Source organism: Phaseolus vulgaris, chromosome 2 (assembly GCF_051622355.1).
Source record: "Phaseolus vulgaris cultivar YP4 chromosome 2, ASM5162235v1, whole genome shotgun sequence".
Classification (NCBI taxonomy): domain Eukaryota; kingdom Viridiplantae; phylum Streptophyta; class Magnoliopsida; order Fabales; family Fabaceae; genus Phaseolus; species Phaseolus vulgaris.
Genome location: NC_143499.1, coordinates 37932766 through 37954691, shown reverse-complemented (window position 1 = coordinate 37954691; position 21926 = coordinate 37932766). Strand labels below are relative to the sequence as shown.

The 21926-nt window shown below is 28.2% G+C and overlaps 1 protein-coding gene across 1 annotated transcript; it reads left to right on the top strand.

Annotated features, from left to right (window-relative positions):
• The first annotated feature begins 19784 nt into the window (after positions 1 to 19784).
• XYP1 (Bifunctional inhibitor/lipid-transfer protein/seed storage 2S albumin superfamily protein) lies at positions 19785 to 21501 on the top strand. Its single transcript, XM_068613689.2, has 3 exons — positions 19785 to 20230; positions 20679 to 20705; positions 21131 to 21501. Exons 1-3 carry the CDS (start codon positions 19888 to 19890, stop codon positions 21322 to 21324), a joined length of 564 nt encoding a protein of 187 aa, XP_068469790.1. The 5' UTR covers positions 19785 to 19887; the 3' UTR covers positions 21325 to 21501.
• Positions 21502 to 21926: the final 425 nt, after the last annotated feature.

Genomic DNA, 21926 nt, shown 5'->3' with positions numbered 1-21926 from the left:
AATATTAAATAATTTTTAATAATAAAAAAATGTCAAAATTAATTAAAAAAGTTAGTTGATTTTGATTGATGTTAATTTTTAATTAAATTTTCTTAAGATTTCTTCCATTGATATTGATATTGACTAAAAATCATTTTCCGTTTATATTATTCGTAATATAATTAGGCTAGTCAATGTTCAACTTTTTTTTATTGATGTTGGCCGAAAAACTTCGTCAGTAAAAATTAGTAAAAAATAATCTTAGTTAATATTATCTTAAAGTTTTTTAATCAATATTAAAAATAAGATTTTAATAAATTATTGAAAAAAAAATAGCATGCTATTAATGATAAAAGAATAATCACTACAGACGAGGATAATCGAAATGATTTAGTTCACTTCCATTGGAAAAAGGTTCCTCAATGTTGATATTCATCTAGAAAACCTTGATTAGTATTAAGAGAAAAATAACAATTTGTTATAACAACAATAACAATAAAAATAATCCTAACAATTTAAATAAAAATAACAGTTCATATTAACATTAATAAAAAAATTAATTAATTAGTTATCCAAATAATATTTTGATATTAATCATGTTGATGATGTTTAACAAAAAAAGAAGAATATGGAAAAAAATGTAGGAACTAATTGAAGAAAATAACATAAGACAAAAGTTGTAGCAACTGATTGAACGTAATTGTACAAAATTGCAAAACTGCTGAACTGATCTCATTCATTTGATTTACTTCAATCATATATCTATAATAAAATTACAATTACTCGAAGTTATAAAATAGAAATATTAACTGCCTTATAAACAACTGACTAATGCAATAGTAACGGTATAATAGTTTAAGGGTAATAAAATCAGAATTAATAATTAATAATAATAAAATCATAATTAATAATCAACATCCTCCCTTCATGCTCAACATATCTCTTAACTTAATGAAAATCAATCTGCAATTTGATATTCTGATATGCAGTATTCCAATTTGATCATGTTTTTCCCAACTTGGTCTCGAATATCAATGTGTTTACTTCTTTGATGAAAAACTGGATTCTCTACAACATTAATTGCAAAGATATTGTCAACATAAATCTTAATTGGAATATTTAGATTAAAACCAATTTGAGTCATGATATTGTTTTTCTCAATCGCCATCAATTCTTTATTCATAGCCTCTTGCCATTTGGGGTATTGAATGGCATCGGCAAGTCTCACGGGTTCTGAATCTGCAAGAAAAGCAAAGTGAACCAAATCTCCATTGTCATCAACTTCATCATCAAAATTTACTTCGCAATCTTGAAGGTGTACAGGTTGTCGCTACTGTCTTCTTGGTCGCTCCACACAATTGGAGTTGCAACTTCAGGTTGAATTACAGCTTCAGGTTGAACTGCATGTGCTTTAGGTTGAACTACTACAAGTGCTTCAAGAGTGACTCCATCTTCCACATCATCGTTCAAAACGTAAATATATCGTTTTTTCAAATCCATTTCAGCTGCTGCATTCCATTGTCATTCCTCATCTTCAGCAAATGTAACATCACAACTGATAATCACCTTCTTTGTCATTGGATTGAAAAGTTTGTATCCTCATGCTTATATCCAATGAAAATGTTTTTCTTTGCCTTATCATCAAACTTCGATCTTGCTGTCTTGGGGACATGAGCATAAGTAATTGACCCAAATACCTTCAAGTGTTGCACATTGGGTTTGAATCTGCTCCATGCCTCAATCGGAGTTGTGTTAGGAACAATCCGAGTGGGTGATCTGTTTATCAAATATACCGCACATGTTACGGCCTCAGCCCAAAAATAATTTGGCATACCTTTTGCTTTAAGCATGCTCCTCACCATGTCCATGATTGTTCTATTCTTGGACATGTTATGTTATGTTGCAACCCAAGTTTTTCACAGTGCCTCTTAAACTCATTAGACTTGTACTCACCTCCTCCATCACTACAAACCATTTTAATTTGTCTGTCACTTTGTCTTTCAACAAATGCTTTAAATATTTTAAAGCACTGGAATACCTCATCCTTGCTTTCCAATAGATAAATCCAGGTTTTCCTTGAAAAATCATCAATAAAGGTTAAAAAATACTTATTACCTCAAATTGATGATATATTCATCGGGCCACAAACATTTGTATGAACAAGCAGTAAAGGAAATTTTGCACGCCAAGGCTCCTTAACAAATGGTATCCTGTGATTCTTTCCAAAAATGCAAGCCTCACACAATTGATCAGGTGATGAAAATGAGGTAAACCATTCACTAAATTTCGTTTGGAGAGATTTTCCAAACTTTGAAGATTTAAGTGCCCAAAGCGTAACTGTCACAACCACGATTCATTATTCACTATTGCATTCAAGCACTTGAAATCACCCTTATGAATATCTACTGGAAACATGCGGTTTTTTGATAAAAAAAGTTCTAAGAATCAAATTACCTTTTTTATCAAAAATTGAGAATTTATTTTCAACTATGTGCATCACGTAACCCTTTTCGGTCAACTGTCCTATACTCAACATATTACTTTTCATATTAGATACATAGAAAAGATCATAGATGTACCTGTGATCACCATTCTTCAATGTGATAAGAATTCGTCCTTTTCCAGTCACCGGAACGAACTTGCCATCACCGAATTTCACTTGTGTGTGAAATGAGTCATCCAAATCTGCAAACAACTCCTTTTGACCACACATATGATTCGTGCAACCTGTATCCAAATACCAAGTCTGGTTGTTTGGAGTTTCATTTGATGTGGTTGTCATTAATACTTCATGATCAAGTTATAACACTCCACATTTGATTTATTATACATGTCTCCACGTTCACCGCGACCACGTTCTCCGCGCCAAGAGTTATTTGAACTTGGAATGTGATTGGAACCAATGTTGTTTTGCTCCGCGCCTCCATGATTCTGGCCATCACGACCTTTGCTGGAATAGCTACCACCATGTCCCCGTCCTCTACCTCGTGAACTACAGTGTTTATGATAGGATCTACCAATTGAGGCTTGTGCTTGTAAATCCTGTTCAATTGGTTTTTCCATATTATTGTCATTCATCCATTGCTCATGCGCTCGTAGGGAACCAGACAATAACCTTACTGTCATTTTTGAGATGTCATTGACCTCTTCAATTGCAGCAACAACATGTTCAAATTTGGGAGTTAAAGATCTCAAAATCTTGTCCGCCTTTGCCTGCTCTGAATGTCTTTCACCATTGGTCTTCATCTGATTTGTCAAGGCAAGAACTTTATTTATATATACATCAATAGTCTCTGTGGTTCCATTTGCAGCAGTTCATATTGGCATTTTAGGGTCTTCACCTCTTGATCTTGTCATCACCTTTATAATTGGTTGACAAAATGGTCTAAGCCTCACTTGCAGTTGTTGCTCCTTCAATCTGTTCAAACGTCTCGTCATTCATCCCTTGATGGATGAGATACAAAGTCTTATTGTTCTTCTTCTTCTGATCACGATGCGCTACTCGTTGCGCCTCAGTTGCATTATCAGCTAATGCAAACACTCCACTCTCAACGACATCCCATAACTCATGATAATCAAACAAAACTCTCATCTGCACACACCACTCTCATCAAGGATAGGGACTGGTAATTGGGTAGAGTTCATGGCTCTGATAACAGTTGTAGGAACTAGTTGAAGGAAATAACAGGAGGCAAAAGGGTGTAGCAACTGATTGAATGTAATTGCACAAAATTGCAAAACTGCTGAACTGATCTCATTCATTTGATTTACTTCAATAATATATATATATATATAATAAAATTACAATTACTATAAACTATAAAATAGGAATAGTAACCGTCCTATAAACTAAATTGACCATTAATGGTATAAAAAATTATCTAATTTTAAAGAATTTATCTCTCCTAAAATTCTAAAATTTCAAGAATCAAATAATATGTTTTCAAATTCTTTTATAAACATAAATTACCTTTTTATAAAAGAAACTACCTAACTCAGACGGAAAAAAAGTTTTCCATCAAAATTACTGCCTTATTGATCTACAGCTCCGTTAGAAAATTTCAGTTAACTAAAAGGGAATTGGATTTAGGATAACGTGTTCTCAACCTAGTAAATTTAAGATTTGAACAATCGTAAAAGGAGTTAATAAATTATCAGCTAATAAACTAATTAAACACACTTAATTTCACAAAAATACACAGTTAAAAAAACAAAAACACTAATTAGAAATTATAGGAAGACATAAAATAATTCAAGTAAAATAAAATATTTATAGAAAATTGTATTCGTGTTTGCGTGTTGTGGTGAATTTGGTGAGGTGTGAATGCACAATTTCATTGTCATTGGCTATGCGTGTTAGATTGCATTTTCTAAATTAACCCTATCTTCTAAATTTTCCTTCAACAAAAGATGAAAATATATGTGTCACTCCTACTTTAAAGAGAAAATTTATCACAAATTCTCTCACATCAAATTACTTTGTTAAAAATAATTAAATTAAACGAAACAAACCTTTACGTATTTTACTATCTGGTTTCATCTTTTTTAGTAAATGAACTGCTTTTCAATTTCAAGTTTTTATTATGTTCAATTTCTAAAACGCAACCAACATAAATGAAAGGTATTTATATTCTACTTCCTATTATTCTATGTTCTATCTAAATAATTATTTTAGAAAAAACTCATAGTACACCTCACTATGATTCTAACATCTCAACTAAGCTTAGATTTCAAAATTCAACAATCATCTATCATCTATCACCTAAAATATATCATAAAATGAAAAAAGAATGTACAAGAGAGATCAAACCAAGCTCATTTAGAGAAAATACAAAAAATATTTTCAACGAGAAAGTAAACATAGGGAGCAGAAATCTATTATGGAAAAAATTCAAATTAATAGTATTATATCATTTATAGCCTAACTTATTTTCAATTTTTAGATTTGTTAGTGTTGGAAATCCCACATCGACTAGAGATTAGAGTCTTTCATAGTATATAAGTGGGTGCAAACCTCATCTCATTGAGCCAGTTTTATGGGGTTGAGTTAGACTTAAAGTCCACTTTGTAAAATGGTATCAAAGCCATTTCGAGTCTATCAATTTAATTCGAATGGAGAAGGTATCAACAAATCTGAAAATATTTTATAGAGAAAAACCATATAATAATATCAAATGGACTTTCGAAAAAAATATGTGAATAGTCGTCTCCTTTTGTTCCTACATAAGGAACACATAGAACACAGTGAGATACCTCTACACTGCATATCCTTGTCAAAAGGTAATCTTTGATGAAGAACCTTTCAAAAGACTAAAGACTTAGTCAGAAGAATGAAACTACACCAAATCAAATCATCCCAATCATATGAATCAAGAGAGAATTTAGTAACTTTCTAATTCATTTGGCGAGAATCCTCCAACATCCAAAATATCCCAAGACTAAGTCATAATCATGTTCTACAAGTTTTAAATTCTAAGAAGACTATGACAAAAGTTAATAGTTGTCATTCCAAACATTAGACACCTCAGTTGAAAGCATTATGTTTCATTTGAAATCGACACAATTTTAAAATAATGTAAATAACTTTACCAATAATAAGTATTAGGTTAAGACTTCAATTAGGAATTAAAATTCATATATTAAATAAAAATAAATAATATATAAGTATAAAGTCTCATAAATCTATTTTTTTAAAATTTAGGTTAGAAGCCACTACAAGAAAATTATTAAATAGCGATCAAATTTAGATACAAAAAATAATTAATCACTATATTAACTAAATTTGATACTATTTTAGAGACTAAAAAATTATTGATATCTAGAATGGTTTATATTATCATTAAAAAAATTTATAAAATGGTTTCTAAATTGGTATCTAAATTAGTTACCAAGATTTTAACTACTAATATTTAGATTATAAATTAGTTTATAAAAGATTAATAGAAACTACTTTAGAATATAAAATAGGTAATAGGAAAAACATTGGTAGCTAATTATTAGATACCAATTTAGAAACTACTTAATAATTTTTTATTAATAATAAAAATTACTTTAAATATCAATAATATTTTTTATTTATAAAATAGCCTCTAATTTAGTCAATATATTAACTAAATTAGAGACTATTTTGATCTCTAAAATTAATTTATATTTAATAATTTTCTTGTAATGAGCGTTTTCTTATTCTTTTATTTAATATTAAATTTTTCCAATGATATAAATAAATTTTAAAAAAACTCCTAAATTTATGTTATTTTTATTTAGTTATAGAAAATATGTAAAACTTAACCTCATCGATGATAATTTTCTTTCTAGCATTGGTATGAAAGAGGGGTACATGCTTCATTATTGATATTTGAAATGCATTTGTTGAAGTTGAAAAATGGATTTTGAACTTGTTTAGATTGTCGCCATTCCTTGCACAATTAATGGATCACATTGCTTTACTTTGGAAAATAGAGGTCAAAGGTCTTCTTCTTTTCCAATTTGTAGGTCCTGCCACAAAATCACGTGGGAGAGTGGAAAATTAGTAACAATTAACAAAAATATCAAATTATAAGTAAATCATAGAATTTCATTTTATGTGTTGTCCAACTGATTTTTATATCATGGAAAAAAATTAATAAAATGGTCTATACAATTACTTTTTGTCAATTAAATTGGGTAATATTTAGGAAAAGGTAGTTAAAACAACTATCTCAAAAACTGAAAACTAGTTAAAATCTACAAAGAAAATAACTAAAAGTAGATAGTTATGTTTGAAAAGACTTTCTATTTAACTTTTAATTTTACTAGCTTGTAGTGTTTTTCTATTCGTTACTTGAAAAACTGTTTTTCAAAACGCTAGTTTTTAATATTTATTCTTTTCTTAGCTTTAAACTATTTATTATATTTTTTTCTTTTCATTTTTCTACAAAAGTTATATTCTTTATTTATATATATTTATATAACTCGTATTTTTCTTAAAACAAAAGTAATATAATATATTTATTTATTTGACTTAATTAAAACTATTTAATTGAGTTTACTGAATAAAATAAAAATAAAATAAATTTAGATGTATAAACAGAGGAAAATATTAACAATAAGTTGGGTTTGACACTTAGACGTCCAATTCTAAGTCATCTATTAGTGTATTTTCCATTTTCATTCTATACTTATGTAGTTTTTAATGCATGGGATAAACCTTAGGAGAGATTACACATAAGAGTTTGGAGTATAACTCTTTAATTGATTACTTAATGTTGGAGTGACATTGTTATTTGAGGTGAGAGGATAGTGATAATTTCATGTATGAATGATTATAAGAATTGTGGATAAAGATACCATATCTCATTACAAGAAAATCATGAAATAGAAACCAATTTTTAGAAACCAAAATAATTAGTTGCAATAGTAACTGTACTAATTGGGCTGAGAGATTTGGCCGAAAGGTCCAATTAGGCCAAGACCATCTGAGGTTGGGCCGAGAGATTCGGCCGAAAGGTCCAATTAGGCCGATGCCAACCGAAAGCAATGTGAAGACTAAGCTGAGAGTTCAACCCAAAAGTGAAGATGTGAAGTTGAACTAAAAAAGGTCAATCGAGAGAATTAAAAGAGAGAGATAAAATAAAATAGAAATTATTATTAAGCAAAAGCCCATGAAATTGGGCCCAAATATGCAAGTGTGCGTAGTAAATGTTTAATACAAAGAGAAAAAGCCCAAATAACTTCTGGGCCCAATAAAAGAGTAGTATAAATAGAGGGTCATCGTAAGAGGTAAGCAAGGTGAATTCATTCTAATATCTTGTAAAACTGAATCTAACTTTGGCATCCGAGCACCTTTCAAGTACGCACACCCATCTGTGAGAGGAAGCCGAGACCAAAAACCGAAAGATCAAATGGAGTAAATTAAAGTTGACCGGGAGGTGTCCGTCAAGCAATTCAATAAAACGAGAAAGATTTTTGAACCAAGTACAAACCAAGAACAAATAATCCGAAAGATTAAGCTGAGAAGGGAGTCCGGAAGTAAAGGCCGAGAGGTCAACGGGTGGAAGGCAAAGAGAGTTTGTTTCTAGGTCCTTGTAAGAACAGTAACTAAATTAGAAACCATTTTAGAAACCATTTTAGAAACTAAAAAAAAATGGTTTCTATATTAGTTTTTATTATTGTTAAATAGTTTCTAAATTGGTATCTAATTAGCAACCAAGGTTTTAGAGACCAAATTTAGAAACTAAATAATTGGTAGTTACACTAGCACAAAATGTATAAACAACGACTATTTATTTAATGCGGTTTTAGGGTTAGCCGCTGTCATTCAAAACGCGGTGACATTTTTTAAATTAATTTCATTTACGAATGCGGTTATTTGTAATAGCCGCATTCTTAAATCATTTTTTACCCTAATTTTGAAGCGCGCCACTTACGCTTTCATACTTTCTTCCTTTTTGGCGTTTCGCATTTTCTCTTTGTTTCTGCTCTGGTGTTCCTCTCTTCTGCGAGTTTCATTGTGTTCTCGTTTGGATTTTTGTTATGTCATATTTGCTCCGTTGTTGTTGCTGCCACCGCTATTGCTACCTTAGGGTTTAGGGTTTTATTATTTTTTTTAAAAAGGATTAAATAAGAATGCGGCTATTTACCATAGTCGCATTTATAAATTGTATTTACGAATGCGGCTAAATAGCCGCACTTGTAAATCTTCGATTTAAGAATGCGTGTTGATCAAGTGCGGTTATATAACCGCCCTTGTAAATGTAAAATAGCCGCACTCGTTTGCCCTGTCTGCACTAGTGTTAAAAGCTTGGTTGCTAATTAGATACCAATTTAGAAACTATTTAACAATAATAGAAACTAATTTAGAAACCAATTTTTTTTTAGTTTCTAAAATGGTGTCTAATTTAGTTACTATTGCAACTAATTATTTTAGTCTCTAAAAATTGGTTTCTATTTCATGTTTTTCTTGTTGTAGTGTCTAAGGTTGAATAGAATTTTATTTGTTGTGACTAGAGTATTATGATTATTTTCTACTAGTTGTGATTCAATTATTGATTTATTGGTGACTTTTTTATCTTAGAAAATTGTGTTCAGAAATTAGAATAACAGACTATTTATTGTAATAATTAATAATTGAAAATTGATTTTTTTTTTGAAGTTGTGAGTAGCGAGGCAATCCCAATGCTCATTAAGATCTTACAATTTAACTCTTTTGAAAAAAAAACTACAAGAAATTAATAGAGCTCTAATTAATATAATTTGTTGTCAGTACCGAGATTATTGTAATTTGTGTTCATTAAAATTTAGATTTTGAAATTAATAAGGTATACATTTACATTGAAAAATGAAATTAGAATTTAATAATTTTATTACATGCCACAAGGGTAAGGTTGTTAGGTTGTTCCCACAAAGATGTAGTGAACATATTCAAGAGAAATTGTATTAGAGGTTCATTCACAAGAGTGTGGTTTTGGACATGGAGGTATGGAGGTACGTTAGAGAGTGTATTTTACTTTTTGAAAATATGACCCATTTAGACATGATGTTATATCAAGTTAATAAAAGTGATTAGTATAAAAGTTGTAGTTCTAGATGTTATCTAACTAATGACGTTGATTCCATTAGAAAAAACTTAAGTTATGATCATTTTAGTGAGCAAATGTTGAATCATTAGAGTAAACATTTATGTCTCCCCCTCTTATTTTAGGCATATCAAATGATTGAATTAGATCTTGAGATTAGCATAAAAATTGTAGATAGTTGTATTAACTTTCAAAAAAGATAAGAAAAAACTCTACAGAATTGATATAACTCTATATATTGTATTTAAACTCTACAGAGATTATAAAAACATAATAAAAAATAAGTGAGATATCACGCATAACTTAAAAGATGTGGTGTTGACCTTTTGTGTTTAAATCTTATGCATGTATATGTATGGAAAGGTATATCTTGGAATATGTTGTACTATGATAATATGTGCTTTGAAATTTGTGTCTTAATGAACTTATATGTATTATAAGTTATGTGGTGTTGTGTTATGTGAGTTCACTTGTTTTGTATATTGTGAGAAGTCTAAACAATGTTTAGTAATGTGAAAATACAAGTTATCTTGGTCAATTAAGATAAACAACAAGTAATACAACTGAAGCTTCAATGAAGAATGATATGTTGGATTTTAACGTGATTAAGTTTTTTGGTATTAAGACTCGTAGTGGTAAAGTTCTTCGTCCTCTTCCTATTAGATGAAAATTTCCTTCACTAGGTTGGGTTAAAATTAATAATGATGGGGCTGCTAGGGGGTATCTTGGTCTTGCTACTTGTGGAGGTATTTTTCCTGGGAGTATGAGAGAGTTTATTGGTGCTTTTTCAACGTTTCTTAAAGTTCAGACTGCTTTGGTTGCTGAATTTTATGGAGTTATACATGCTATGGAGGAAGCTCAAAAAATGGGGCTTACTAGTGTCTGGCTTGAATGTGATTCTGCCTTGGTTTGTGATGCATTTACTGCTAGAACTAATGTTCCATGGATCTTCGTAATCGATGAAATACTTGTCTTAATTTTTGTGGGACAATAAGGTTTATGGTTACTCATATTTTTCGTGAAGGGAATGCGTGTGCTAATAAGTTGACTAATTTAGGATTTATTCATAGAGAACCATTTCATTGGTATAATAGACTTCCATCTAGCCTGTTCTTAGAATTCTTTATGAATAGGTATAGTCTACCTATGTATCGTTTTTGTTAACATATGAGTTTTGGTCTAGTCCCCCCATATTTTTGTATTTTCTTTCTTTTTTCTTTGTTTTAATAATATTTTTTTCATGTGATGGCAGATGATTGTTGTTACTTGAGGTGTCAGTCTTGCTGAGATATCAAGTTGCATAGTGATGCCTAAAATGAAAATTTTTTATAAAAAAAAAATAATACAACTGAGTTATGAATTTGTGTCTCCTAGTTTATTTATTTGTACTTACTTGGGAGTGAATGTGAATACACAATCTTCTATTTGGCTCGAGTGGTTTTCTATCACAAATTATCTCGTCTATGAGTGTGATGAGGAAAACCATGGTTAACTATATTATCACGTTTATCTTCTATTAGATTTCATTCTAGTTGAGAGGGAATTGCGAGGTTTATGGTTTGATACTTCAATCTATTTTATGTTATGACATTGTCTTCATTTAGAGATAAGAACATTAATGTATTTAAGGTAATTGGATAATTTTATAATTGAGAACATATTGATGTGTGTGTGTGACGTTTGTGCATATTTATGTGCACCCTGATATTCTTATATTTGTTTGCAACATGTATGTGATATATTTTTTATATTTTTGTTTGTATTGTTTGTTTGAATTGAACATTACAAGTGAACATAATCTTAAGAAGTAAGAAGATGAAACTTAAGATTTTGTTATCTTTTTATATGACATACTTTTTAAATAGATGTGATACTAAGAGAAAGATTGTTTATTTAATTTATTTCTGTTTTAAAATATTTATTTTATTGTTTGATATCAAACTCAATATGTTGATATGGATAAATGATAATTTTTTACATTATATTTTATTTATTTTAATTAATATAATGAAAGTATGGTGTTTACTTAAATTATGATATTTTAATTTATTTAAAAATTTAAAATAAAATCTAAGATAAATAATAGAATACCTAATATAATAATTGAAATTAAAATATAAAATTAAAATGATTTGTTAATAGAGAATTACGAAGGTTTAAAATTAAAATATATATATTTTGTATAATTTTATATTTATCATCTACTTTCACAAATAATTCTAGCGAACACTCTAGTATACTAGTTCTTCTTAACAACAACTTTGAGCTATCAATTCTCATCTATGAGTTAACTTCTCAATTTCCAACTACTTTTTCTCTCAATTTTACTAGTTCAAAAACTTGTATCACTTTATTACTAAATTACTAATGTTTGGTAAATAAGTTTCTTTTAAATTTATTCAAATGCTACTAAAAATAAAAATACTATGGCAAATTCTTCTTTCATCATATCAATCAATCTAAAAATTTGTACTCGACGAAAATGATCTTAAATAAAATGAGGGTTAAATAAAATAGGGTGTATATAAAAAAATACTTTCAGAATATTTTTTCAAAATATATTTTTGATTTGGATTTCCATAACACTTTTTCAATTCCAGAATTTTATATATTTCTAGATTTTCTGGATTTTCTTTTCAAAATATATTTTTTTCATTTTCAATTTACTTTTTCGAAATGAGATTTTAATTTTCAAATATTTTTTGAATTATGTATTTTCAAATCCGGATTTAAAAGGTGATGGGACGCAAATTGGTATGGTTCAGGAAGAATTTGCCAAATAATATTTTATTTAAAAATCTAACTTATAGCTTTATATTTACTTTTATCCTTACAGTATTTATTAAATTTTATTTTACTATTTTCTATTTAAGACATAATTTTATTATTTTATTTTCTTCGTCCACGCATATATAAGGCGTGACTTTATTATTCTTTTTATATAAGTTTTTTTTTTTTTACAAAATAAGATAGCTGAAAATAATGGAAAATAAGTTTACTACTATTATTTTAGATTTTTATATTATATTATATTTTTATTTTAAATATTATAATATTTGTAGTATTCATTTTACTATTTCATAATTATACTTTAATACATTAATATTTATAAATGGTAGATTTGTTTTAATTTTAGTATTTTAAAAAATAGTATTACATGGTATAATTTAAATATATTTTTAATATTTTATGTCTATTTAAAATATGTTATTTTTTACTTTAATTTCAATTTGAAAAGAAATATTTTAAGATACAGATTAATTATAGATACACATATATCTTATGATATGGATAATTCCTCTAACATCGATTTTAATTACTTCTTTTAACAATTTTTTTTTCGAACTGAAAAACATTGTGGTAAACCTAACATAGATTTAATTATAATTATAATTTCTAAAAATTAGGGTAAATTTTTCCCTCAAATTAAAAAAAAAGTTAATTTTAATCTCTCAAATATACTAAAATATGATTTTAGTTCCTACGTATTAAATTTGAGAGAATATAACAACTTTAAAAAACTCATTTTAATCCTTAAAATTCAGTGTTTAGAGATTAAAATCATAAATTTATAGGTGATCTTCTTATAATGAATTTATTAATATGTTTTTTTTTGTTTATGATCATTATTTGGAATAACTTTTTTAGAGATTTTTTAAGAGAGAGTAAAAAATAAAAAAAATCATAATCTAAAATTATCTTATAGACGAGTCGAAAATATATTTTTTAAATAATTATATAAGAGAGTTTTACATATTACTACATACATAATAAGTTAATTAACTAATGAAAAAGTCCAATTCATTTTTTTCTTATTTCTCTTTTATAAAGAATCTACAAATATATGTGTATATATTTTGGTTTATTTATTTATTACAATTTTTTTTTTTTAAATTGTTGGTGGAATAGTTATGGTCTTAAAAGAATTATACTACTTTAGAAAATGGAAAATGTTTTTTATTTCGGTGCGCAGACTTGGAAGATGTGAAGATGCCACGTGCACACTTACATCTTCACCCTTCCACACATACTTTTCATAAAAAAACTTTTCTTTCTCTCTCCACCATAAGTCTAAAAGTTGCACACTTTTCAAAAAAAAATTTCAAACTATTTTCTTAGTGTTAATCTTTTCACAACATTACTGAATCTCCTAATAACTAAACAATAAAAATCAATAAAATAAAAAATAATTAGTTACTAATGGAGACTAAATTAAATATTATTTAAAAAAATATTTTTAAATTATTTTTTATTATTATTAAATAGTTTTTAAATTGATATTTAATTAGCTACTAAGATTTTAATTATCAATTATTTAGATTTTAAATTTATTAGGAAAAAATTTAATAATTAATTAGTTACCAATTTAAAAATCATTTAATAATAATTCAAATTAATTTAATTTTTTTTTAATATTTAAAATAATATCTAATTTAAACACTAAAATTGGTTTCTATTGAGTATATTTATAATTCAAAAGGTAATGAGAGAATAAAATTCTTACATTTACCGTTTTTTCCTCCAAGTATTACATTGTAATTATTCAAAACAAATATCTTTGTTAATAAGTGTTTGAAAATGTATAATGCAATATGCACCTAAATTTACATTGTAATTATTCAAAACAAATCTTTGTTAATAAGTGTTTGAAAATGTATAATGCAATATGCACCTAAAACAAATTTTCTCTTTTCACTCCTAAGGAACGAATATACAACAATATGGAAAAACAAATTTCACAATGAAAACACAAATGCATATTATACCAATGCAACGTGAGAACCCTAACACATGTGTTTCTACACTTGTGCTTCCCTTTTTAATTGTTTAAAATATGTTTCATTGATGATTTTATAAATATTGCATTTACACTTAGCTTTTTATTGTTTAAAAACCATATTATATATAAACAAACAATTTATATATATATATATATATATATATATATATTTTGATGTCAATATTAAAAAATAAATTTAATTTCATTTTTTTCATGAAAATATCTATACTATTTAGGTTTAATAAACTTTCAAGTTTTTCTTAATAAATTTGAGTATTTTTCATTTGAGTCCTTATTAAAAACAATTGGTCTATTGAGTACTAAAAGAAATTATATTTTCAATTTAGTACGTGTTATTTCATTCTTTTGTTAAATGGGTGACGTAACTATTATCTTATCCCATCACATTTCTCAGTTCTCTTCACATATTATTTTGTATCAATATTAAATGACATAGTTTTATGATTAACATAAAATGTGACTTTTAATGTTGGATAAGGATAAACGAAAACAAGAATGAAAGCAAAATGAAAACCTAAATATGGTTTTGGAAGAGTGGGGAACAAGTGTGAGGTTAAACAACAAAACGAGTGTGGAGTTGGAGTTGCATGCGAAGGTAGTGAAGCACATCCTATAATGAAGTCTATTCGTGGGACATCCAGTAACATGTGAATTTTATTGTTTTGGTTAAAACAACAAGGAACAACTTGTTTGGATGAGATTAGAAAAGAAGTGAAAATGAAAATGTATTGCGTGAAGGTAAATGAAAACAAAGAGAAAAGCAAAAGCAAAACCTAAAAATGGTGTTGTTGGAAGACTCTAAAACAAGGGTGAGGTTGGAATTGCATGTGAAAGTCGTGGAGGAGTAAAGTTTTTCAAACTTACAATAATCACAACATATTTTATCTAACTTCACTATGAATTTTCATAAAGGTCACACCTTTATCATATTCATTTTGTCTTTCACTAAAAATCTTATAGTGAATTGGTCAAAATTAAGTACTTTATAAATGTTGTCTTTGATTATGCATCTTTCATTATCTTATTTGTAACTTCATTTAATCATTGTTATCACCTTGTGTCCCTTTTGTTATGAAGAATTTGTTGTATTTTGTTATAAAGAAATTGTTGTACTTTGTGTATACACTAATAAAGAAAAAATATATTATAACGTTTATGGTGGTTTTTAGCACCAAATTAATTGTCTCTCCTAGATAAGTGGTCACATGTCTTTAATGTTGTCCTCCATCCCATGCAAGTGTCCACTTATTCTTCAAAATTTATCCAAAAAATGAAAAATCTAATATATTTATATGTTTGAATAATGTTATTTTTAAATAGTACTGTTGTATTTCATAACCAATTTCTTATAATTTTGTATGCATTATATAGTCTTATGCACAAATGTTATAAATACACAAGTGTTATCATTACATTTAAATAATACCACATGAAATCAAGGTAAAACAAAAATATTAAACTCTACATAGAAAAAAAAATGGATTTAAAGAGGACTTTTTAGCCAATTGTTGTAATAAAATTTAAATGACTATTTCTTTAAAAAATAAAAAAAATACAATTTATTAAATTAATGACCATATATATTCTTTAAATTTCCTTAAGTGTGATAATTAATATTATTTTATACCTACAAATTAAATATAAAATTTAAGATTAATAAATTTCAAAAAATTAAAAGATAAAAGAAGCATATATGTTTTAGCTTACTAAAACTTATAAAATATTAATGATATAATTTTAAATTATAATGTGAAAAGAAACAAAATAGTTGTAGATTTTGAGGGTTAAATAGAGTTTAAAAATGTTTTGCAATTTTTTTTTTATAAAAAGATGATGATTAAATGATGTAGAGAGATCGTGTGATAATAAAAGATAGTTTTAAAAAAAAGTGTTTTGAAACTAGCTTGTTATAGATAGCTAAAAGTTAGTACAAGTACAATAAATGATGCAAGAAAATATTTTAACTTTTATATTGGTTCACACAATATTAGACTACGTGTAATTTTCCTTACAAACTATATAAGGTTCTACTAATTAATAAATAATTATAAGTATTTTGGGTAGTCAGCTTTATAGTTTTTGAGATGGAGAAGTTACATGTTCATCAACTGGTAATAGAATTGGGCATCTAGTAAGTTGTTCGACTTCATCCTCATCATTACTAATTTGGATAACTTAGACCAGGTTTAAGGGGTGTTTGTGCAGAGCACGAGCAGTAGAAACTTATGAGGGAGTAGCTTTTGGATGCAAGTACAATTGCTATGAAACATCTTCTAATAGTTACTTAATTAGAGGTTGTCTTTGAGGTGATAAGCTCTTCAGATCAAAACTGGGTGATCTTCTAAGTCCCTTGATCGTTCTTCAAGTTGAACAATTGGTTGAGAAGGCTTAAAGGAAAGTTTGAGTCTCTTCAACCTTCATTGTTGAGTTGAGACAATTTAGAGGGTTATTGTTGGCATTTTTAATTATGTCATGACTTAATAAAATGTTGAAGTCTTGGAAGTCCTAGGGTCAGTGGGAATTTTAAAAGCCATCCAAGATCCACACCTTTTGGGCTCAACAACATTTGGTGCTTCCTCACTCATGCTTTAATCATCTGACCTTGGTGATAAATAGTCCTACCCATCATTGGAATCGATGGGTGGCATGTTTCACTTGTAGAGGTGGTGTAATCTCCTTCTTACTCAGTAGCAAGTTTGGATATCTTTCCCTATGCTCTAGCAATATATGAATGCCTTATAGAAATGAACATCTAGACTATTGGTTTCTTTAATGGCCTCAGGTCCAACCCTAGGTGCATATGTTGAAGGTACAAGTCTTTGAAGCTTGGTTACTTGATGATTAAATCCCCTCGATTGATGAATATTTGCTAGACCTTGGAGTTTAGCCTCTAGAAGAACTAGTGGAAGACGTGTTATGCTTCTACAATATCCATGTGACCAACATAGTGTTATGCAATTCTTAAGTGTTTTCTTCTAGATCCTTGATAGAGTGTAAGAAGTTGACATAGATATGGATTGAAAGGTTAAATGGAGTCCTTGAAAACAAATGATATAACATATCATTCGAATTTTGTGACATGGTTTTTTTAGACCCCATCCAATGAGTGTAATATTGTTTAAACATTCATATTTAGACTACATTGGTGATTTAGGTACAAGATAATTTGTAATTATGCTTTCACATTTGAGAGTTCATTAGCCACTTAAAACCAATTTTAACAATTTTACAACTTACATTACAAGAAAATCATGAAATAGAAACCAATTTTAGAAATAAAATATAATTAGTTGCTATAATGACTAAATTAGAAACCATTTTAAAGACTAAAAAAATTTTTGGTTTCTAAGTTAGTTTCTATTATTGTTAAATGGTTTCTAAATTGATATCTAATTAACAATTAAGGTTTTTGTTACCAAATTTAGAATCTAAATAATTGGTAGTTAAAACCTTGGTTGTTAATTAGATACCAATTTAAAAACTATTTAACAATAATAAAAACTAATTTAGAAACTAATTTCTTTTTTTAATTTTTAAAATAATCTCTAATTTAGTCACTATAACAACTATTTTTTATTTATTTATTATAGTGTTATAATATCTTTGTAAACTAACTAGCAAGCATAATATTAAATGAGGGAATTTGACTAAAAGTCACACTACTAATATGAGATTTCTATTTAATTAAAGATCAAATTTATTATGAATGAACCAACATCATGTTGACGTCAAATATTTATTTGCTTCTAATTATATGTATTTTGAATAAGACCATTGTAATTACAATGAGTAATGTGCTAATTAATAACTTTTTATTGATAAGATCTCCATTATTATCTACTTGACGTGCTTTATAACATATTTAATTTTGAGATAGTGATAATTTAACATCAGTTTCATTTACTTAATTTATAAAAATATTATTATTTTGTTATAATTAATAATTTATTTCTAAAAACAATTTTATAAAATGGTTGTTTTCTTATTCTTAGACTGTAAAATAAACTATTTTTACTTTTGAAGATGTTTTCATTGTATTGAAGATATTTTCTTAAGCAAACGGTAGAAAACAGGTATATTGTGTCAAATACAGTATCTATTTAATTGATTTAAATACAAGTGTTATTTTATATTGTCTTGTACATCTTCTTCTGTATAAATTTAAGATAAGTGTAGTCTTCAACCTGTAAAGGTAATACAACTTAATTTAAATTGTTTAGAGAAATAATATTGTAGTTATTCTTAATAAACATATTTTAATACAAATGTATTAATTTATTAAAATTAAATATCATTTTTTATTATTAAGATTATAAACAATTTAAATATTTTTATTGTTTTTAACTTGTACCATTGAATGTGACCACTAAATAATATCGTTTTTGACTGGATAGAGCAACTTAAAGTAATATAAATATATTGATAATATTATTTTAAAATATATTATATTATATAAAAAGTTAAGTAATAATTTTATTATAAATAATATATTTATAAATTTCTTAACAATAAATTTAAGTTAATAATAATAAAATTAAATTAATAATATTAAATTTAAATTAAAACTCTTTTGTACTTTAATAATGGTAATATTACTAATATATTAATTGCAGTATAACATTAAAATTGTTAATAGTATTAAATTATTAAATTAATAGTTTACATTTATTAGTTTTATGTTAACATAAATTTAAAGTAATTATAATAATAAATTTTATGTTTTCCTAGTTTAATGATAATAGTTTTATTAATTCATTAGTTTTAACATAATAAAATTATTTTATTATATAAAAAAATTAACTTGATATTTAAATTATTATTTTGAAATATATTTTCTTTTTTTTTTTCAAAATGTTTTTAAATGTTAACTTTTATTACGAAGTAGACTTTAAGCCTAACTCAACCCCATAAAACCGGCTCATGGAGTGAGGTTTGCACCCACTTATATACCATGAAAGGCTCTAATCTCTAGTCGATGTGGGATCTCCAACACAACCCTCACGCCGAGACTGCCAACTCGTGCGTGAGACTATATATTATGGGTGGTTCGATAGCGGCCCGATAACCCAACACAAACACTCGCTAGGATAGACTCAAAATACTAATAGTTTTTTTTTTTTGGAAAAGAAATCGAAGAACAAAATCTTAAATTATTTAACAGGCCTAATAATTATTGAATCAAAACATGAAGTAATATTTAATAGGGTTTAATAGAGAAAAAAAAAATAGCAGAGGGGAGGAACAAAATCCTAAAATATTAAACATACCTAATAATTCTTACCATTGAAATGGAATAATATTTAAGAGTTTTAAAGAAGAAGAAAAAAAAACAGAAGAGAACAAAATATTAAAATATTCAATACCTATTAATTCTTAAATTGAAATAAGAAAAAACCTTTTTAATAAAAAATGAAAAAACCAGAATTGGACCCTATTTAAGCATCTCTGCACAACCCAATTTCACTGCAGTGTTCCACCTTCATTTCTCTTCACTCTTCCATTCTCCCACTTCTGCATTTCCCTCAATCTCTCTTCATCTTTCTCTCTCCAAAAATGGCATCAAAACTCTCCATCATTTTGTGTGTCATGGCTCTATGTGCCATTGATCTCGCACAAAGCGCGTCATCTCCTCAAGCCCCTGCACCATCGGTGGACTGCTCAAACCTTATTCTCACCATGGCCGATTGCTTGTCCTTTGTCACCAATGGCAGCACCGTCACCAAGCCAGAGGGTACCTGCTGTTCTGGCCTGAAGTCTGTGCTCAAAACTGCCCCTGCTTGCCTCTGTGAGGCTTTCAAAAGCAGTGCTCAGTTTGGTGTGGTTTTGAATGTCACCAAGGCTACCTCTCTCCCTGCTGCTTGCAAAGTCTCTGCCCCTTCTGCCACCAACTGTGGATGTGTGTAAATTCTGCTTCTTTTTTTTATTTTCCCATTCGGGGTCTCTGGTTTCTCCTTTGGTTTTGTGTTATCTTTTTCTTTTGGGTACATTTCTTGATAAAGTATGGTGCTTTCGACTGCTGGGTTGGTTAAAGGTTTCATCTTTATGCATGTTCGAGATGGATCGGTCACATGGTGCCTTTCATTATCATGCCACTTGTGTTACGAGCGAGAAACACATCTGAGTTAATAATTATTTATAACTGGATTCAGCACAATTTTTGAACTTTTTTTCATTTTTTTAACTTCACTCTATGCTACATGAGATGATGATGGTCGTACCTATGATACCCTTGTTTTTTTTTATGTTGAGCATGGATCTCAGTTTTCATACATATCACCCTTTTTTGGAGTTTTGTCTCTTTCTTGATTCATGTCAGTAACTGTGTCTTTGGTTGTTTTTTGCAGTGTCTGAAGCGCCTGCTGCTGCTCCTGGTATGTTACTTGGTTACCGTACTTTTTTCTACTTTATGCCCTTTACTACTTTGATGTGTGGTTTTTCAAGTTGATTTCATTTCAAAATACAAAGGGGATCACGTGTTTTATTTTTTCCAGCCTCAATTTAAATAAGAAAGAGCCATGTCTGATTTTGTAGTTTTGTTTCTTCTTTTGTTGTGAAGGATAATTTAAAGCAATTACATTGTACCTGTGAATTCTACAACCCTGCTGTTTATGTGCACTATCTGTTTACTTTCCTTTTGCTACTCATAAAAATCTGCTAGTCATACCTTCCTATAGCTATATTTTTCTCATGCACTGTTCATACCTTGATACCTTTTTTTGTATGAAAAATCTAGACCTTTTTGGTGTTAGACTTGGACATTGTTGGTGTTTCTAATTGAATCCTTATATTTTTCTAGCTGGAGGGGAATCTCCACAAGCTTCTCCATCTCCTAAAGCATCTGGTGCTTCATCTTCCGGTATAAATGGTCCTGCAAGTGAGGTATCTCCTGCACCAGCACCAGCTAAAGGGAATGCAGCATCAGCATTATTCCCAACTTCAGCTGGATCCTTGCTTGTTGGCATATTGGTAGCCACATTCTCAGGCTTCTGAGAGGGTTTTGGTTCCATTTTAAGACTAGAGAGATGACATGAGGGATTATTTTGATGTTTTCTTTTGGTTTTACCATTGGAGCTCTTCTCATTCTATGGTAGATAAAATTCATTCCCTGAGTTGAAACTGTACCCTCTTTTCTATTTATAATATAACAATTTAAGATTTGTCATGTTATATTCGTATAGTATTTTATTTGTGCCATTTGAAAATAGAAGTCACAAAGGGGTGGTGACATGTGTGGTGTATGAGCACTACCACTCAGTTCGAGTGGACTTCTTTTCAATTATGGTTTTCGTAGTCAGAACAATCTCTTCTGTTCAAAATCATTAAGTATATGCAGACAATGGGTCCTAGTACCTTGTTTGGTCGAGAAAGGTTTGTGAAAGGAGCAAGTATTAAAATACAAAGGAATAAACAATGGTTTTTACTGCTATAAAAATTTGTTTGGATTAGATCAGTATGACGTGAGATTAACTCAAAACATTGCATCTTTGTAATCTGAACTGATGTTATTTTTCAGATTTATGTTTCACATGTAAATTCTGGATCTTTCAAACCAAAAGTGTTGGTGTTCTTCAAGTGGATATGTTGGGCAGAGT